We start from the raw sequence: 21218 nt of genomic DNA, 5'->3' as shown, positions 1-21218 counted from the left end.
ATTGTTTCATTCTTTTAAGAAATCCTGCACTAAGAGTAGTTCTTAAAGATTAGCTGTTGTGACATTAATCACAACAAGCCTTGAATGAATAATAATTCATTCGCGACTTCATCTATCTTCTTCGTTTCGCAAAAATCTCTTTATAATTATCAAATAAATATCAAATATATCGCGATATAAAAATAGACTATCTTTCAAGTAAATTCTAAATATTTTTTATCAAAATACATTGTTCATACAATTAGTAAAATCCAATGTTTGATTGCTTTTCATTAGTAGAATGAATAATGATACATTATTACTGAGGGTGCAAAATGTTTATATTATATTGTTTTCTTTAATAATAAATTACATCCGTTTGAAACTGAGGTGGGTCGTTAGTCCATATATAAATAGGCAGAAAACAAAACAGGTCAGTACCTTTTTCTCTTCGGGTTGTCAACCGATTTCATTTTAATTGTTAGTTGACCTAAAATAATTAGAAAGGAAAGAAAGGTTTTTTTTCTCCAATTTAATACTAAATACGGCCGCATTTCGACCAATGGGACATATATTTATTAATAAATCACATGCATTTCACTATTGTGATCAGATTCCCTTGCTCAATACTCTTGATCTTATAGCAAGACGAATAAAGGGAACGTCACGTTTCTCAATTTCGGAAAACTTATTTATTATTCAGGGCATTCACTGACTTTGTTCAGGAAATTGATCACTTTAAAACTAATAGTGTTCTATAATTGACGAGAACTTTTATTAAGAACACTCTAGGAATCTATGTTGAGTTCAGGTACATCATATTTTTATTTTTTATACCAATAAAAATGTACTATCTTTGCTTGTGAACTGGAACGGTTTAATGCAGAATTAAACATTTCTGTTTGTGTACCGCTAATCATAGGCACCACGATGCCTTTTTTGCTTTTTATTATTCTCGATTAGTCACTAGGTAACACGTATATATCTATATATATTATAAAATGGGGTGTCTGTATATAACAGATTTTTAATAAATGTATATGTATACACAATATACCAAAATATTTTTCTTTTTTCAATTTTTTTTTGTTGCCATCTCGCTTGGTCTATTTGAATTCTCCAATTTTGAAGGATTCCTCATTCATAAGACACAATGGCGTGTTCAAGTGATGTTCAGTATTTTGTACATATAAACAAAAGTACATAACTAAACCTGTAAATAACTCAAATATTTAAAAAAAATCCACATTTTAATCCTTTGTCGTTGAACTCCAACACATCGTAGACAGATTTGCTGTGTCTAATATTAGTCACACATGTCCTATACAAAATATATTCTTTAGAGAAATCTCTCGCAATATGCTAAATATGAATTAGAATAATGTAAATTGTTCGTTCAATATTATACAATTGTGGAGCTAAAATAGCAAAAAAACTTCAAGGTCAAATAAACTTATACACTAAATATAGTTATGTGTTCTTTCGAAAGTATTCCTATTTTAAAATCATTTTTCTCTTAACTAAATAATATAATTATTTTTCGTTAAATAAGGACTTACTTTATAAACATGCATATGCCCGTTTTCTCCATCGCTCTCGATATTCCTTTCCACGAGGCCAGCATCGAATACTTCTGCTTGGCCGTGAGAGGCAGCCTCGGGTCCGTCGCTGGAGGCGGTCCATCGCCCAAGACCTGGTTGTTGGTCCTCCGCTCAGAGGCAGCTAGCTTACCCAGCTGGCAACCCATTGCTACACTCGATCACTTCACTAATTCGACATCACCATTTAAAAATACCTACTATAACTTCCAATTACTCAAAAACACTCCTTTTTATTATAACATCACTAACATTTTTATTTTGTTTGCTTTTGTTTAACTAGGTCACTTCACAAGCACTGTTAAGTGTCACTTTATACTTCGTTATATGAAATTATTAAGCTGAATTCAATTCATTGTTTCCACTATAAAGTTTCAAACATAATATTGTCTTTTAAAATTTAATTTCAGACATTCACGTATTAAAATTCAGTCCGCGTCTCAACGGAGAATGTCGTGGCGATTTCACGGAGCACATCTTTAGTTATCTAATCTAATCTCTGGTCCCGCTACCTGTGGAAAGAGAAAATTGCTTAATAATAACTTTTAAAAGGGACGAAACCGACTAGTAATGACCGCTATTGTAACTTATCACGACAATAATACGATTGATATTTGTATTTCTCACATTGAAATGCATTCATAAATGGAATACGCACACATACAAATTTTATATGTTCCAAATAAAATATAAGAACATCTTAAAATTTAAAATATTACAATCAATTTTGAATCTTCTTTATATCCAGTTAAGGTTATTTGTTGTATGTATCAGTTATCTTTATTATTATCTCGTAATTTTTTGATGCAAGGACAAAATGATAAAATTTAAGCCATAAATAAATAATCGTTTGCACACTTGTGAGTACTAAGGTGCAAGTTAATTTAAAAACTCCTATGGGAATATTGTTGCATAAGAAAAGACACAAAAAATCAGCTTCGATTTTTAAATAAAAATATTCTTTTTTCGAGTAATTTCATAATAACACTTGTATCCGCATGTTAATTTTTAACACGATTTTAATAACAGAGTATGTCAGTAAAGTACAATTATACTTTTATACATCCTGTATAGAAATCAATAAATACTCAGTTTATTTATACATCGCACCGCGATCGAAATGTATAATTGGTTTCTGTTGAAGGCGCTAACTACGCATTCCGATTATGTGTGAACGTAAGTAAACCAGCAGTACATTTCTGTTAGATTACGTATCTCACTTCTGAAACGTCGAAACAGCTTATTGATGCGTGTTACCTTTGTAATTTAAATGCCATAACTTATATTGTAATTAGTGTCGCTTGTCACTCTCTGACAATTGAAATAAACACTGACACAAATACAAAACTTTTGTATACATTAATATTTTGTACCATTGTACAACTTCATTAAGCTATTAAGTTAACACTGAAGATCTTGATTTTCCCAAGGTTCTGTCAAATTAAAAGGTCGTTAATATCTATCGACCATATTACTTAGAGTTAAATAATGTTATCACTGGAAAAAATAATTATGAATGTGGTGTAAGACTAAAAAATACATTTTGAAATCATAAATCTGTTATCGACGCGTCTATCAAGTTAAATTAACTGTCGTCGTACATTCGTATTAGTGATAATAGGCTATTTGACTGGTTTTTAAAATCCATTTTATAATATTTAGTAGAGGTTAAGAAACCCAGTAAAATTTGATTTTTTTATTTCTAGTACATATTTGCCGAAAAATATCATATTAAAAATTCCATATTTAAATAGAGCGCAAAAACGCTACTTGGACAATATGGCGCTGCAATGAGGTCGGTGACGTCACTTTCTTCTATTTTAATTTGTGGTACATATAGTAGAAAAGCAAGGTTGACAAGAAAGTGACTTTTACAGGAGCGATTTGTGTCACGTTTGAAAAAATGCATTTTTATTGATTTTTGAATAAATTAAGTATTATTTTTAACTTTCATTAGTAAATAACCATTTTTTAACTCATAATATACACTGATTACAATAATACACAATTTATTTTTCGCATTGTCAGTTAGCCTATTGTATAATATAGTATGCGTGGTGACCAATTTAAGAACAAAACAGCAAAACCCTATACTAATAATGCAATGCGTGCTAATTTATCAAAAACTTCCAAAAATATTAGTAAGTCTCACAAGTTGAGCGAAAACTAATCTACCATAATATAGGAATCAAATGCTTCGAAACTTTTTAAAGAAAAAATGAAAACAAAGAAATATATTTAAAGTGTTCTTCTTTGTGAAAACTTTTATTATTATAGCCTAGCCTTTATAGAGATGTATTCTGAACAATGTTCGATACACATATGAGTGTAATCATGTGTGGTTTATCGACAGCATAATCGTTTTGATCATATCAAAGTGTCAAACTCATGAAACTACCGTAAACGTTAACAAATCCCAAATTCTCTCTGTATATTTTCACATATTAATTACTTACGACTCGTTCCAGCTTCGCACGTGAACAATGCTGGTACTAAATACACTACAGAATATCTCAATGGTATGTCACAACGATCACATTTTTTTGTCATTAGACAATAAAAACTGCTATGTTTCAACGTATTTTTTATTAATTTTATTTACGAACTGTAAAAACTTAACTGTTAAGATACTTAATTAAATAAGAGTTACTGCTGTATTGCTTAAATCGCTTCGAAAATAAGCGAGTATTTCTTCTTAATATGTATAAATAACATTGCGGACTTTTTTAAAGACATTTTTAAGGTGTTGTAAATTATTTTGATCTATGTCGGCGCTTACAATGTCAGTGAAAAAAAAAAACAAATTTAATTTGCGACATCTTTTTAGAAACCTCTTAAATATTGAATGTTTCTCTGTTATATTATGCATGTATTATTCATGTAAACCGTCCTCTTAAATCAATCTATTTTCTGAAGAAACTACATCAAAATTCGTTGTGTAATTTTGACGATCTAGGCATACACAGGGTAAGCGACTTTATTTTTTAGAATGTTAAAACAATATCGTCACTGATTGTCTGTAGCGCACGAGGTGACAAAACGGTAACATGACTAATCACTCATATCAAAAAATATAATTTACAAACGGGGACGGGCCCGATGGGACTTTACAAGCGATGACACCTGCCCCGACTCATATCAGGGAAACAATGTTAGCGGCCGGGGCCGTAACGAAAAATTCTAAAGCGAAAAAATGTAAATAATATTCGTCACTAATTCCAAATGATATCTTTGCACTGTACCTTTTGTTCTTTGTGTAAATAATCCGTTTACAACGTTTTTTTTTTTCTATTTCAGTTTCGAGTGTAACCAGTTTTTGAAGTGTATCAAAATAATGTTATCAACGTGTCTGGAATTGCGTAGTCTGATTATATATATTTATTATAATATATTTTTTGTAATAGTCGTTTACACCATTTTACATTAACTGCTTTTTAATTTATATTTATTTACAATTATCATTGTAATTATTAAAGGCCCAAAAAGTACATTTTGCTGAATTAAAAGGAATGGTATTACTCGTAACGGTTGTGTCAGGACATTATTCAATAGATTATATTGAGCACTTGCTTTCATTAGTGCATATATTACTTAAAGTGAAATATTTGTATATTATATCGAATCATTATTATTTGATACTATCTTACTCACGAAGACCAGTTAAGTGTGCAATTTTCATAATTCATGTGGATGACAATTAGTGTGACCAAACGAGAGAATACCGTGGTTTTCGACATTCTACCAATACGGATTATTCGGAAGAAAATCTTAATACTTTTAAATTTTGCAAGGATTCAAACACATGAGCTCGTAATCTAAAGCAATACAAACTAACAGTCCATCTGTAGATTCAAATTGTTTTAGAAGATTGTTTGCCTATTTGAATCTCTTGACGCTTTCTAAAAATACCGAAATACAATTGACAATGAATCTTATTCTAATTCCACCGAAGAAGTGTTTCGTCTTATCTACGTTGGGTTACTTAATTACTTACTACCGTGGGAGTTTATTAACAAGATTAATTCGTCCGTCGGACACAGTTCAGGCATTGTGGCAGCAAAGTTAGCCGAGATGAAATAGGATGAAATGAAATCAAAATATCCTTTATTCGAACAGACGTTTGCGAGCACTTTTGATTCGTCAGCTCATAAAATCATATTAAATATTTAACTATCCTCGGCTTGAAATATAATTTATACCGCATAGTTACTCTTATACTCCAATTTAATTACATAGATATTTACAAAACTAAATTAACAAAAATCCCTTTCTTATCGTCTGCATATTATTGTATGTACCTATAGTATTTTAATTACCTTGTCGTTGATGGGAAATATATAGTAAGTTTCCAATATCGCATATTGGAAATTTTTCATGTTTATACAAGGTATTTTGCTGATTGGATGAAATTAATTCATTTTATTTTCGATAACTACAGGCACAAGAGACATCATATCTTAGAACCCAAGGTCGGTGGCGCATGGACAATGTAGGTAAGGAATGGTCAATATTTGCTACGAAGTTTAATAAGATTATAAAAAATATATTGTAAACATTTGAACCTTGATGTCCGAAAATCCACAACAGCGCGATTTCTCAGACATTTTCTGCCTCGCACAACCACTTTGTGGAACCAGCTTTCGCCGGCGGTTTTTCCGAACCGATACGACATGGGAACCTTTAAGAAAAGAGCGTACTCCTTTTTGAAAGGCCGGCAACGCACCTGCAAGTCCCCTGGTGTTGCAGGTGTCCATGGGCGGTGGTAGTCACTTTCCATCAGGTGAGCCTCCTGCTCGTTTGCCACCTATGCCATAAAAAAAAAAAAAAAAAAACATAAACTAACAAGGTTTTTCAAGGAAGTCTTAAACTGAAATTTTATTTTATATATAGCCTGTATAAATATTTTTTGAGATTACAAATGATTTAAATATCTGGAGCGTAAACGCAAAGTTATATGTAAGACAAAAAATCTATAAAAATGAACAAAAATAATAGAGCTTCTCAATAGCGGGAAATTGGAAACAGCGATCTTTTCCTTCAACATCGTCTGAACTATCAACAGACACAACAAACGATGAACCCTTACACAAAATACATTGTTTTATAAAAAATACAGTCGCTTATAATTAAATAAAAACTGTAAACGGTGTACACTACGCTACAACGCTTCGATTGAATACGTTTCGAAAATCAATTATATTCTATTGCTCATTGTATTTGGGAAATCAGGCAATTTAATTAAATATATATTCTATAAGAGTTGTTGTTCACGGCTTCGCTCGCCTTTTATGTGTTGGTAATAATATGTTAGGTATAACTTGGTGGTAGGGCTTTGTGCAAGCCCGTTTAGGTAGGTACCACCCACTCATCAGTTATTCTACCGCCAAACAACAGTACTCAGTATTGTTGTATTCCGGTTTGTAGAGGGAGTGAGCTAGTATAACTACAGACACAAAGGACATAATATCTTAGTTCCCAAGGTTAGTGGCGCATTGACGATTTAAGGAATAGTTAATATTTCTTACAGCGTCATTGTCTATGGATAATGGTGACCACTTACCATCAGGTGGTCCATATGCTCGTCCGCCAACCTATACCATAAAATATACTACTCAACCATGGAGGTCGTCGATGATATTAGGTTGGGGAAAAAGTCTTTTCGCATATAGTATGTATGAACTTGTAATAAAATCTCTTTGGCTATACCATTTGTATCTGGCTGGTTTTGGTATCATTAAAAAGTTTTAATTTTAAAGAAGGCACTTCCAAATTCAAATTAGGAATTTGTGTGATTTTCATTTGTTTTTGTTGTTGTTAAAATGAGTGAATCTAAAGAAGAAATTCGATACATTTTAAAATTTTACTATAAAAAAGGTAAAAATGCAACTCAAGCCGCGAAAAAAAATTGTGAAAATGTTTAAGCGTTTTCAAGCCGGAAATTTTGATATCAAAGATGCATCTCGCTCTGGTCGCCCTGTTACGGACAAAATTGATGCCATTTTTGAAAAAGTGGAGCAAGATCGGCATATTAGTAGTTACGATGTAGCTGAAGAACTAGCAATTGACCACAAAACGGTTTTGACTCATTTGAATAAAGCTGGGTACACAAAAAAGCTCGATATATATAGCCTCATGAACTCACTGAAAGAAACCTAATGAACCGTGTACTCATTTGTGATTCTTTATTACGACGTAATGAAACCGAACCATTTTTGAAGAAGCTGATAACTGGTGATGAAAAGTGGATCACATACGACAAGAACGTGCGAAAAAGATCGTGGTCAAAGGCCGGTCAAGCTTCACAGACTGTGGCAAAACCCGGATTAACTAGCAACAAGGTAATGCTGCGTGTATGGTGGGATTGGAAGGGCATCATTCATTATGAGCTGTTACCGCCCGGCAGGACCATCGATTCAGAACTGTATTGCAAACAATTATGAGATTGAAGCAAGAAATTGAGAGAAAGTGGCCAGAATTGATCAACAGAAGGGGTGTGGTTATTCACCATGACAACGCTAGATCTCACACATCTTTAGCCACTCAACAAAAATTACGAGAGTTTGGCTGGGAGGTATTAATGCATCCGCCGTATAGTCCTGACCTTGCACCTTCGGATTTTCATCTGTTTCGGTCTCTGCAGAATTCCTTAGGCAGTGTCAGGTTAACATCACGAGAGGACTGCCAAAACCACTTGTCGCAGTTTTTCGATCAGAAGCCCCAAATTTTTTACAGCAATGGGATCATATCACTACCAACAAGATGGCAAAAAGTTATGGAACAAAATGGCACCTACATACTTTAGTCAAATGTAAATAAACTATAAAAAAAACTTTTTGAATTTTCATATAAAATACGAAGAAACTTTTTCCCCAACCTATTATATTATATGTGTTTTTATTACACTAGCCGATTGGAACACAACCATACTAATTCGAGTCATTTGGCAGTGGAATAAATAATGATTAGTACCTACTGAAGCAGGTTGAACGTCAGGTAATTGTACAAACTATTTGGTCGATATACTTCAAATCACAGGTCAGATCAATAAGAATTGATTGGGGTTCGTCCCTTTGGATTATAAGTGATATAATAGAGATTGCTTCTGTGTTTGCGCACACACACTCGTGCACAATACGTCTTACGTAATTGACTAGCTTCCCTTGAGATTATCCGCCCCACCGAAAATGCTCAGGACAATATTATCATCATCATTACAACGCTCTACGATCTATATGAACTTACGAAATATGCTATGATATATTTTTGATAATTTGTTATCCTTGTTAGATGAGATTGATTATAAAAGTCATGATGTAAAAATTACAATTCAAATTGAATTTATTCAACTAAAGATCTCTTCTATATCCCAAAACATTATGATGTTCTTGAAATTTTCTTGTACAAATATAATTACCCATTAGAAGAAAAATCTAATAATCTATTAATATTTATATTAATAGCATAACAATCTAGGTACTTTACTAGGTATTTACTCGGTGGCGGGTCAATACCCGCCTTGCTCAATAGCAAGGCTACCTGTCTAAATATCAATCACCATATGTTCTACCGCTAAGAAGTAATACTTGAGCATTGATTTTTTTATTTCTTTATTTAGATATTATAAATAAATATAAATAAATATGAGACAACATCACATACATTACTCTGATCCCAATGTAAGTAGCTGAAGCACTTGTGTTATGGAAATCAGAAGTAACGACGGTACCACAAACACCCAGACCCAAGACAACATAGGAAACTAATGGTTATCTACATCGACTCGGCCGGGAATCGAACCCGGGACCTCAGAGTGGCGTACCCATGAAAACCGGTTTACACAACACTCGACCATGGAGGTCGTCGATATTGATGACACAAAAGGAAATTAGATGGAGTTATTGTCTTTTTATAATTAATTCGCAAACCTTCTCGTATATATGGAACATTTGGTTTAAGCCTAATAAATTTTTTCAAATACCTTTGTTAGGTATTTGAAAAAAATTATTGTGTGTTTTATTTCGAAACATCTTACAAAATACATTTAATTATACCACGCTAAACTGGACTTCTGCCATAGTTATAGCAGCACCGTAGTTTTATAAGCTTTATATTTTATCCCCAATAACATAGGAAATATATCAGCGGTACATTTAGTGTTACTTATCTTTGTGGACTCAAGAATTTATTTTGATGACTGTTTAGCCGCAGTGTGAATATTACGCGGATGCCTCCCTCCTGCCTCACAAATAGTTTATCGATATCGGCTGTAAATCCTTTTTATCGTGCACTTATGTGTAATTGAAGTGCAATAAAATGTTCAACAGTAGGCACTTTTTCATTTTAGCACTGGTTGTTGCTTCACTTGATATAGTTTCTAAAATGAAAAGTGCTTGAAAAAGCCTTCTTGAATAAAATGTATTTTGATTTCGATCAGTGTCCATTCATATTATAACAGACAATTTTTGTTTATTTAATCTCCTATGTCTTAGGCCCTTAAGAATTGATTGTTATAGAATCTTATCTTATTAATATATAAAAGATAATTTTGAACCGAATGTGTATTTTGTATTTCATTTTAATGACTTAAAACTTTGTATAATGGTAACCATGAATAAGTTATAAATGAATCTACAAAATTGAGGGTTGTAAACATCGGTAAGCTGGTTGAATTTATAAGCCTATAATATTATAAAATGTATTAAAAATCATCGAGTTTTAAATAATTCAGCTACGCTTATTAGCCAAAAAGTCGATATATCTTGCTTTGATGGTAAGTTACGGAACACGGTCTAATTGTATTGTGTACATTGTCGCTGGCTTACCAATGTTGATACAAGTAATTATGGTACTTATCATTGCCGCGTCATTAGCGTTGAATTGTATTGACACTATCTTCTCTCTCTTTCTCACATCAGATGCATATTATTTGAAACAATTGTTTAAAAAATAAAAGAACATCGATAAATCAAATTTCGAATAATTTTAATAATACACACATATTATGCATTCATATGCACTAGGCTTGTTGGTTGTATGTTTAGAAGTTTCTGTATAAGTAAGGCATTAAAGAAACGTACTCTTAATTAATAGTATTGCTAGATTGTTTTAAAGTAACACTACAAATGCAAATTTGAGTTAAGACGAAAATTATTGAAAGTCTTGGCAACTACCGAGTACCCATAATTACTTATACTTTTTAAGTTTATTCGTATTTAGGTAAAGTTTGCACTTCTATTGAATATTTAAATAAGTTATGTATAATTTATAACTATATTACGCATCTAAAGACTTTATTTACTTGATGAGGTTCTGTGATAGTTCGTCTGCTTAGCCCACTTTCTCATCTATTCTATCACCAAGCAGTGATACATAGGATTGAGGTGTATGTTTTGATTTGAAGGATGAGTGAGCTAGTGTAACTACAGGCATAAATCACACACTCAGTTCCAAGGTTGACTGGCGCATTGATGTAAGGAACTGTTAAAATTTACCGCATCAACCTCTATGAGAGTTAACTACTTACCACTTTTTAACAGTCTATCTATTATATATAAAAACAGTAACGATGGGAATCTTGCTAGTTATTTCAAAAAAAAATATATTTAATATAAAATATAAGAGAGCTGAGATGGCCCAGTGGTTAGAACGCGTGCATCTTAACTAATGATTTCGGGTTCAAACCCAGGTAAGTACCACTATATATGTGCCTAATTTGTGTTTATAATTCATCTCGTGTTACTTTACTTTTTTTTGTCATTACTGAGTAATGTTACAAACCATTTTGAACCATTGTTCAAAAACCGACTAGACTGTACAATGTTTTGATTGTTATTTTTAAATTATTTGTATTGTTTCGTCCTATACTATATTTATACAATCAAAGCATTGATACATCTGGTTATGCTGAAAAACGTTTGATATTAGTATTAGTTGACCACGGAGGTCGTCGTATAATTGATAAGTTTATAACGAAGCTAAAATATAATAGAAAATTGTACTAATAAATAAATGCGCATGTTCAACTATTCGGTTTTATTTGATTGCCCCGGTTTCATGTCTCAATACCTAAATCGATCGTTACGGGACACGCATATCGTTCAAGACAAAGCTTGAACAAGGCTTTTGATGGGGAAGTTTCAAGAATCAATCAGCTGAAAATAAGGTATAAAACTTGGCGATATAAAAACCAAATTCACTTTTTAAATCATAATATATTGGTATTTAATAATTCGCCGTGTGTTCGTAAGTTTACTCCTAAAAGGTTAAACCAAATGTAATGAAATATATCCTGAATTTTATCTGAGCCAAGTGTCATGCTGTTATTCGTATCTAGACTTTTTTATAATCATGAGACTAAAAATTATAATACTCTTTTAAATTTCTCAATTAAAGAACAGGTCACTCAATTTTCTCGACTCCTTGTTATTTTTAATCGTATTCAATATATGTAAATAAATATTTCAAAAAACCAACCAATGAGTTTCTTTCGCCAGTTCTTCTATCGTCATGGTATTTTCTTTTCCGAAACAGCGGTAGCGTTAAATTTGACTATCTATAAGTATAATACTTCCATATTGAATAAAGGAATTTGAGTTTGAGTTTTCAAAATCTCTATTTTTTTAATTTATTTAACATCAATTTTGTCATTACGAAGTCGGGACGAGCCAGTCCTAAATACATTTTGCAATGTCATTTCGAATATACGTATAATCTTGTTTCGCACACAGCAATTTGTTGCGTCAATTTAGTCATAAAATATGAAATAGAGTTCATTTTTGCATACAAAGTTATGCCTTATAGTTCAGTTATTCAGCGTAGCTAAATAGGTTACGGTGTGTCGTGTTTGAGCTTAACACGCGTGAAGGTTCTAAACTAAATTATCGTGTACTGTCAAAGGAAATGTTATTAGTTGTTAATTTCATTTGTGATGTATTTTTACTTCGTTTACAACTGAGTATTAATGTGTTATCGTTTTTGCATAAATTCATTATTATAAAACAGTAGGTTAATAAAACCGTAAGTTATTAATTTTATTCGTATTAAGTCTTGTGAACCATATTTTTGTATGGCTTAATGATCGAGCACTGGCATATAAACAGTGTTTCAATGGACTCTAACTTGAAAATAATAATTATTATTACATAACATAAAATTAAGTCGCTCACCGCTGTCTATCCCTATGTATGCTTAGATCTTTAAAATTACACAACGGATATTAATGCGGGTTACTTAAACATTTACATTTCATATTAATGTGCACTGTATAACGTTAAGTTCATAAGAGACAACTTCGGGGATAACCTAGCTAGATCTGATTGCTTGGAATAAATGCTAGGAACAGTGAACTCATATTTTGAGTTACCATATTCACTATAATAGATAATATTTAAAAGTACAACTCTCGTTATATTCTATTTAGTTAGATATTATGTTCCTTCTGCCAGTTACACTGGCTCACTCAACCTTCAAACTAAATATTACACAAAAATAAATATTACTACAGTTTAGCAGAAGCATTTTAAATAAATACATCGTACAGCCTTTAGACAGCAGCCTTCGCACAGCCTTTCCACAAAAAAAGTCCAAAGATTAAATTCAGAAATGTTAATAATTTGTCCTTGTAACCAAACAGTAATACATCAAAGGATTGCCTTTCCTTGCTTCGTTGTCGGTAGCATTTTGATGTATTATAAAATATTCGCTTCATGCAGCGTTCTGCGAAATATAAAGTTGGCAAACATGTTATAACCCTTTGTAAGTTCTGTCTTGTGACATTGAAGGTAATTATTATTATGGATCACGTAAATGTTTCTAATTAAACAGTGATTTAGTTGTTTATCTTATTTACCTAACTAGAATTTATTGTTGGTTGACAAGAGTTAAAACGTAAAGGTTCTATAAGTAAGCTTTCTAGCTCTGTTTAGCAGAATTTACTTTCCGAACCGGCAGTAGTTTTATCACTTAAATACTGTCCGATAATAATTTTGGTGCTTTAATGAATTTGGTACTTGTATGAACAATATTTTTATTTTTAATTAAGGGAACATCTTATGCGTTTGATTATTTTTAAGTTGACTAGCTTTAAAAAGACCAGCAGTGAATTATAGCAGTGTATTTAATTTTAATTAATAAATATATATTTTGAAAATATAATTTTCTCGATGGAATTTCGTGATATTCTGTCAGAATTGTTGGTATTGCTCTCTTCAAGTTTTGAGATCAAGTTCGCTTCTGTCGATTTCACATATCCTTACGAGGCACATATATTAATTAGCCTGTCAAGATGAGTGTAATTAAAGGTAGCAGGGTGGGGGACAGGTTTCAAACCACCGATACCGTTTTGACGTAAATTCTATATATAGTACGACACAACTTAAATGTAGTATCGGCAAAATTTGTAAAACCGATCACATCCGAATTGAGTACGCTATTCCAAATTATCAATATTTATTTCTCACGCGAATATGATCTTTGCAAAAAAGTAATAACTTGTAATATCATATTCGTCGATTTGACGCGTCGATTCACATGCCCTTGCTTTCTCTGACACGTGAATCTATAGCGACGAATAGCGTCGAATGGCGCGATAGGAAGCTATTTCTATTGGTTGTATAAATCGGCAGTAATAGGTTTCATTTTCATTCCATTGCATTTTCCGATGCTGCATCTTACTTGTGTCGTACTATACCTATTAGCTGTATAAGAGTTCAACAACTTTGACAGTGTGGGTGTAATTGGATATGCATGTGTAAGTAATAATTATGTATGTGTGAGAAAGTCTGCGAAATAATGAAAACTGTTAGTAACTATTGGACACGATAAAAAAATGTTCGATTTTCGAATAGCTCCAAAAGTTAATGGATCGCATGAAATATTATTTCGCTGTTGTCGCTCTTTTTATTTTACCGAAGCTCAAATTTAATTGGTCGCCGTGACAAGGGTGTTCAAATATCCGTCGACATTGTCCTATTACGTTTTCCCGGACAATATCCTGTCATTACCATTGATACCTTTTTACCCAATAGCTTTCAATTCACATTATATTTTATTATTAAATGAAAACAGTTATGACAAAATGTACAAGTATTGTTATTTCTGGAAACATGATTTTTTAATTTAAATGATTATTAGTTTTAATTTTGTCATTTAATCGATTTGTTGTGATTAAGATTAACAATGAATCAAAGTGATGTTTTGTTTAGAGATATACATATATTGGGTAATCACTATCACTATATAGTATAAAATAAAGTCGCTTTCGCTGTCCCTTTATCTCTATGTATGTTTAATTCTTTAAAAACTACGCAACGGATTTTGATACGGTTTTTTTTTAAATAGAGTATTTTGAAAAGGTTTCGATATATAATACATGGACAATTTAGTAAAAAGATACTGATAATTTTAAAAGATGATGTCCACTATGATGTCATATCATTGCACTCGTGCAACGCCGGGGCGGGTCACTAGTTTCGTATAAGATAATCTTTACATTATTTTATGTCTATTTTTCCGAGAGTGTACTCACTTTTAACTCTCACACTTTTGGAAAAAAGCAACGACTGTTTTGCTGACATCGCGTGACAAAGGCAAGATGTGTATACTTCCAAAATGACTAAACTGATTCTAAGGACATAAGAAAAATAAAACCTTGAAGTTATAGGGATCAGATATATAATACAATAATCATAGATCCGCCTCATCTCCAACTATAAAACAAGATCACGTTGAAAATTATTAATTATAAAACATATTTGTACATTTTAAAATCTAATTATTGAACGGTATCGAGGGCACGATAAGTGCTACACCTCTTCCGATATCGAAATCACTTTTTAATTGCCATTTCAATTCAACACTTCACTTTATAAATATATTTTATTTATAGCAAGAAAACAGCCGTTCAAATAAGCTTTTTGAATAGAATTTTATAAGCACCGTGAATATAAACGATTTTTTATACCATTCACGAGCTGTCAAACTCACTTACCTTTCATCTAAATCCGAGGAACACATTATTGGTTTTAATTTGGATAAAAATAACAGCCTGTGAATGTTTAACTATTGGTCTAAGACTGAGTTGACACATACGGGTTTATCCATGATATTTTCTTTTCCCATCACGAGTATACGATGAATTGCCAATTATTATTTAATTTAAATGATTATTTATTGTGTAACAAGTGGATCCTTTGCTCCGTAAATGCTATTCTTGGCAGACATACACCAAAGACTCTATTTCTTTTACTTGAAATAATATTTATATTTATTTCAAAATATAATATAATAAAATCTTGGACGTGGCTTGCACAAAGCCCGCCTGAATAGGTTAGGCTATATTCCACGGACATGTAGTAATACTTAATTCAGTTTTGAAGGGTGAGTGAGCCAGTGTAAGGTACAAGATACAGCATACATTACTCATATTTTAGTTGCCATGTTGGTGGTGTTCACTTCGTGTTTTAGTAATGATCAAATTCAAATATCATGTTAAGAAACCATTAATTAGTATGAAAAAATATAGTTTGATAAAAAGCTATGATTTATGTATTCATTAATTTTCATGCCGAATAATTGTTATTTAATTACATTTAATTACTACCATAACCTTACAATTTAATTCGTGGATAAAAGTAGCTTCTAATGCTAAACTGTGAAAAAAATCAAAAGTAAAAAATCTACTCATATAATACATCATTTTTGTGATATCTAAATAGACAGGGAAATAGGCCATTTGGTCATGAGAGCCCCGATGCGGGGTAGAATATGTAATTGTTCACTGGTACCCAGGCGGGCGTGTAGAAAGCCCTACTTCTAAGTAGCTTTGGTTTTAGTCATACCAGTTTACGGTATAGGTATGTGACGTTATAAAATATTGAATAATGTGTTTACGATACATCGTCGTTGTCGTTCTTGGCTTGTTACAAATATTAAATTACAACTCAACATATTCCCAGCTCGTGAATCAAGAGGCCCCTTTTTTATTCATTACGTACAATTTACTATAAGGCTTAAGCTCTTAAGTTAATTCTCGTGATCTCATTTATTCAATTCTATATTTTGTTTTTATCGATGTTAACATTAATTTGATGAGGTTAGCTTGAAGGCAGTTTGCAAGTTGCTAGTGCAACTTTTCTTACGAACAAGTTTAAGTTTCTTCTGAAAGACAAAAACCTAGATTTCTATTTTGTTTTTGATATATTGGTAAGGACATTAATTTGACGAAGTTAGCTTAAAGGTAGTTTAGAGTGCAACGTTACCTACGCGCTGTAGTTACTTCTGGAAAGTCATAATTATTTCAAAAGAGTAAATAAAAAACAAAGTTAATACGTGGAAACATTCATGGTCTAATGTTATAAAACCAAATCTTAACCAAAAAATCGCACGTTCCTTTCCAGGCAATTACCATTTAGTTTCATTGTTCATTTAAAGGCAACACCAGTTGGATATCGACATACGTCGTATATAATTCTGTCATGTGTATATTTACACACACAGTACAGTTACAGTTACAGTTTGATTCCATCCACTCATCACATATTATACAGCCAAAGTACTCAGTATAATTGTGTTCCGATTTGAAAGATGAGCGAGCTAGTATAACTAATGGCACAAGGGACATCTTTGTTTCCATAGTTGGTTGTGCATTGTGATGTAAGGAATGGTTAATATCTATAACAGCACCATTGTCTATGGGCGGTGACTTCTTACCCTCAATTGTCCAATTTGTTCGTCCACTAACCTACGTAATTAAAAAAACATATCGGAATACTATTTAGTCGGAGTTGTAAACTATTCATTTAAATAACATAACAATTCTCCTAAATATAATTTATACACTAGCTACAATTTAAAAGCATAACCGTGTACGAAAATTTCTAAAACGAAGTCTGTTAAGCATGAAGGCGAAATGTTTTGTAACAATTATTTCTTAAAGAAAACGTCAAAAATGGCGGTCGAAAACAAAGGCCGCTTGAATAATTTTTATTTTTGTTTTGTATTTTTTTTTTCATTTGCTGAGAGCTCGTGATGAATCTCGAACGATACACAAGAAAATACCTTGGTCTTGTTTTAGTATTTTAAAATAGTTTTTGTAAGATATTTATTTTTGTTGCTTAGAAAACATAAACTTACTATTTTTTTAAATAGTCAAATTCAAATTCAAAAAAACGTAGGCGTTTTCAGGCTATTACTCTTCTTAATAATTCTGTAAAGTAAATTCGCCACCAAGTAATATAATCTGTAGCGAATTACTATCATAAAACTATGTCTTTACATACGTTATGTATAATTCAAGCATTTTTTAAAAATATAAAAAATACATGTATATAATTCTTGTTAACTAAACATCGCTAAATATATATCTAGAGGCTATATCCTTTATGTCTGAGATCAAACTGGCTTACTCATGCATTGAATGTAAATACGAGCAGTTATTTGAGAGTAATCTATGCATAATTGGCAGTACCTACACAAATTGCTCTATATATAGGCTTTTACTTTGTATATAATCTTACAGAGTTTCTTTCGCCGGCTCTTCTCAGGTCAGGGTGATTTCTTTTTCGAAAAGGTGGTACTGTTTCATTTGATCATCAATAAGTAAGTTTAATGTTTCTATATTGAATAAAGTAATTGGAGTGTTGAGCTTTAATATATACAATAATATTCTTAATAATTGACGATCTTTGAAAAGTAGCTTTAATAATTTATTATATATATATATATATATATATATATATATATATATATATATTTGAATAAATAATATATATATATATATATATATGTTATTAATAAGATTTTTCACAATAATTTGGCCAAACAACCTTATCATATCTCTACCAGAAGCGTAATAGAATTAATTTCACATAATGCAATTATTCCGGAAACGTCTGAAGTAAATTATACGGTGATTTATTGCCCTAATGACAAGCCGTCAGTAACACAAAGTCACAGAGATTGTCACGAGAACGAGTCTGGTTTTACCAATGATAGAATTGGAATTCGATTTCGGAATACGACTCGAGTACAAATCATATCACCTATATGATTTTCGTGAAGTTGTTTTACGCTTTGCAGTTTTTATTATAACGTGTCAAGTTAATGCAAAATCTTACTTTATTTATTATTATATATTTTACGATATAAATATACACACGTATTCAAAATTAAACAAATAATTTGATTTGTTGGATTTGTGTTCTTTTAATTATAGGAACCACGGCATGCATCATTAAACAAAGAATATGAAAATAAGTTAAAAAATGAAAAAAAAATATTCAAAGCAGTAAAAATCAATACTTAATATTTAAAATGCGAAAGTATTTCTGTCTGTCTGTCTGTCGTTCTTACACTACCAAACCACTGAACCGAATTTGATGAGCTATGAAGTAAACCTGAACTCCAAGGAAGGAACTACTTTTTTGTCTAACACGTGACAATCAAACCACTAAAACGCGAACAAAGCCGCGGGTAACAAATAGTCAAATACAAATTAGAAACTTAAAATTAAGAATGAACTTAATAATTTACAATATTATTTTATACGACGACCTCCATGGGCGAGTGGTGTGTACACCGGTTTTCATGGGTTATCCACTCCGAGGTCCCGGGTTCGATTCCCAGCCGAGTCAATGGAGATTCTCATTAGTTTTCTATGTTGTCTTGGGTCTGGGTGTTTGTGGTGCCGTCGTTACTTCTGATTTTCCATAACGCAAGTTCTTTAGCGACTTACATTGGGATCAGAGTAATGTATCTGATGTTGTCTCATATTTATTTATTAAAAAAAAGAAGAATTACATTTTGAGTTAGTTTAAAAGTTTAATTAAACACGCTCTGAATTTGGACAGGCTGAAGTCGTATGTAATAATATATAGAAAATAATAATTTGCCGTTTGCAGTTGAAATCGCTTGGGCTGTGAGTAAAGATATTTCTAAAATATATAACACCCCATTTCCTCGACTGGTAACATGAGATCTAGATCATTTTTCTCACAGAAAATCTGAACTGGAATTGAAAGAGAATATGTTACTAACATTCCTCATACCCTAAGAGTCTTGATTTGTGCACTGGCTATTTTTAATTTTGATTTGTATTTTCTGTACCTTTAACTTGATATGATATTGTGATTAAAAAACAATACACAGTTAATCCATCGATGTGCATATATGGTTTAACTAAAGATTGTGGGTTCAAACCTAAGTAAACAGATTTTTTTACATTTGAGCTTATAATTACATGTATAATTAAAACGCATTCTTCAATTCAACAAATATATAACAGGAACAAAAGTATATTTGAATATTATATACAGATATATTATTAATTTGGAAAAATAAACAAACGTCATAACTTGTTCTGTAGGTAAATATTTAACATCTAAAAAAACTAAAAAATACTGTATATTGCCCCAAAACAATCAATATAATAAAACCGAGTAAATAGTATATTGGATCTTATTGACGTGCAAAAATAGAATACTAACCAATAAAGATTCATTTCATGCTATAGCCATAAAAATAAGCTAGGAACGAGTTAATTTTTAAATATTAAGATGAAATGCCTGCCTGTCTGCCATTCATAAAGAAAGTTTTAGGAATTAATTGCCTAACGAAATAAGTGACTGCAAAAGTATGCCAATGTTTAAAAAAAAGTTAAAGTTGTTTATGGAGAGAGTCGGTTTAGAATTTGTTATAAATATTTTATATCAACAACAACAACAAGCCTGTAAATTTTTCACTTCTGGGCTAAGGCCTCCACTCCCTTTGAGGAGAAGGTTTGAAACATTCGACCACGTTGTTCCAATGCGGTTTGGTGGAATACACATGTGGCAGAATTTCTATGAAATTTGACATATGCAGGTTTCCTTACGATGTTTTCCTTTACCGCCAAAAACGAGATCAATTATAAGCACAAATTAAGCACATGAATATTAAGTGGTGCTTGCCTGGGTTTGATCCGCAATTATCGGTTACGAACCACGCGTTCTAACCACTGGGCCATCTCGCCCAATTTTTAAACATGATGTAAACTCATTTAAAATGAATTGTTATATTTTTAGATAAATAAAGTTCATTAAAATTATTTATAAATTGGACGAAATATAACAATGACTGTTGAAGGCGTCGGATATAAAGACTCTGCAAGCTCTGGGGAGCAATTGACTTTGATGTATTACGATAGAAACCATTTGTGTAGACCCTTACCTGAGAAAAGGCGGGATGGTTATTTTTTTTATTTTTTTTTTATGTTACTGGTTGGCGGACGAGCATATGGGCCACCTGATGGTAAGTTCCACCGCCCAAAGACAATAGTGCTGTAAGAAATATTAACCGTTCCTTTCATCGCCAATGCGCCACTAACCTCGGGTACTAAGATGCTATGTCCCTTGTGCCTGTAGTTACACTGCCCTTCAAACTGGATATAATACCAAGTACTGTAGTTTGGCGGTAGAATATCTTATGAGTGGTTTGTATCTACCAAGACGGGCTTGCACAAAGCCCTACATATTATAATAATAAAATAGATACATAATATAAACATTTGTTCGGGAGTTAAGGCGACGACTGATTACGCAAAAACCATTTACATAAATTCATACGAAACTCTAAACTCGTGACTCGTTCAAATCGTTCAATCGAACC

At 31.9% G+C, this 21218-nt stretch overlaps 1 protein-coding gene across 1 annotated transcript in view; it reads right to left on the bottom strand.

Annotated features, from left to right (window-relative positions):
• Nucleotides 1–21218, bottom strand: part of LOC124535625 (neuroglobin-like) — a 154513-nt gene that overhangs the window by 67171 nt on the left and 66124 nt on the right. Inside the window, exon 3 of the mRNA XM_047111899.1 lies at nt 1539–2089. Coding sequence (XP_046967855.1) covers nt 1539–1726 — 188 coding nt within the window. The 5' untranslated portion in view covers nt 1727–2089. The remainder of the gene's footprint in view (nt 1–1538; nt 2090–21218) is intronic.

The sequence above is a fragment of the Vanessa cardui genome, chromosome 15, assembly GCF_905220365.1.
Source record: "Vanessa cardui chromosome 15, ilVanCard2.1, whole genome shotgun sequence".
NCBI lineage: Eukaryota > Metazoa > Arthropoda > Insecta > Lepidoptera > Nymphalidae > Vanessa > Vanessa cardui.
The sequence above is the reverse complement of the archived record's forward strand: the minus strand, read 5'-3'. Positions and strand labels throughout refer to the sequence as shown.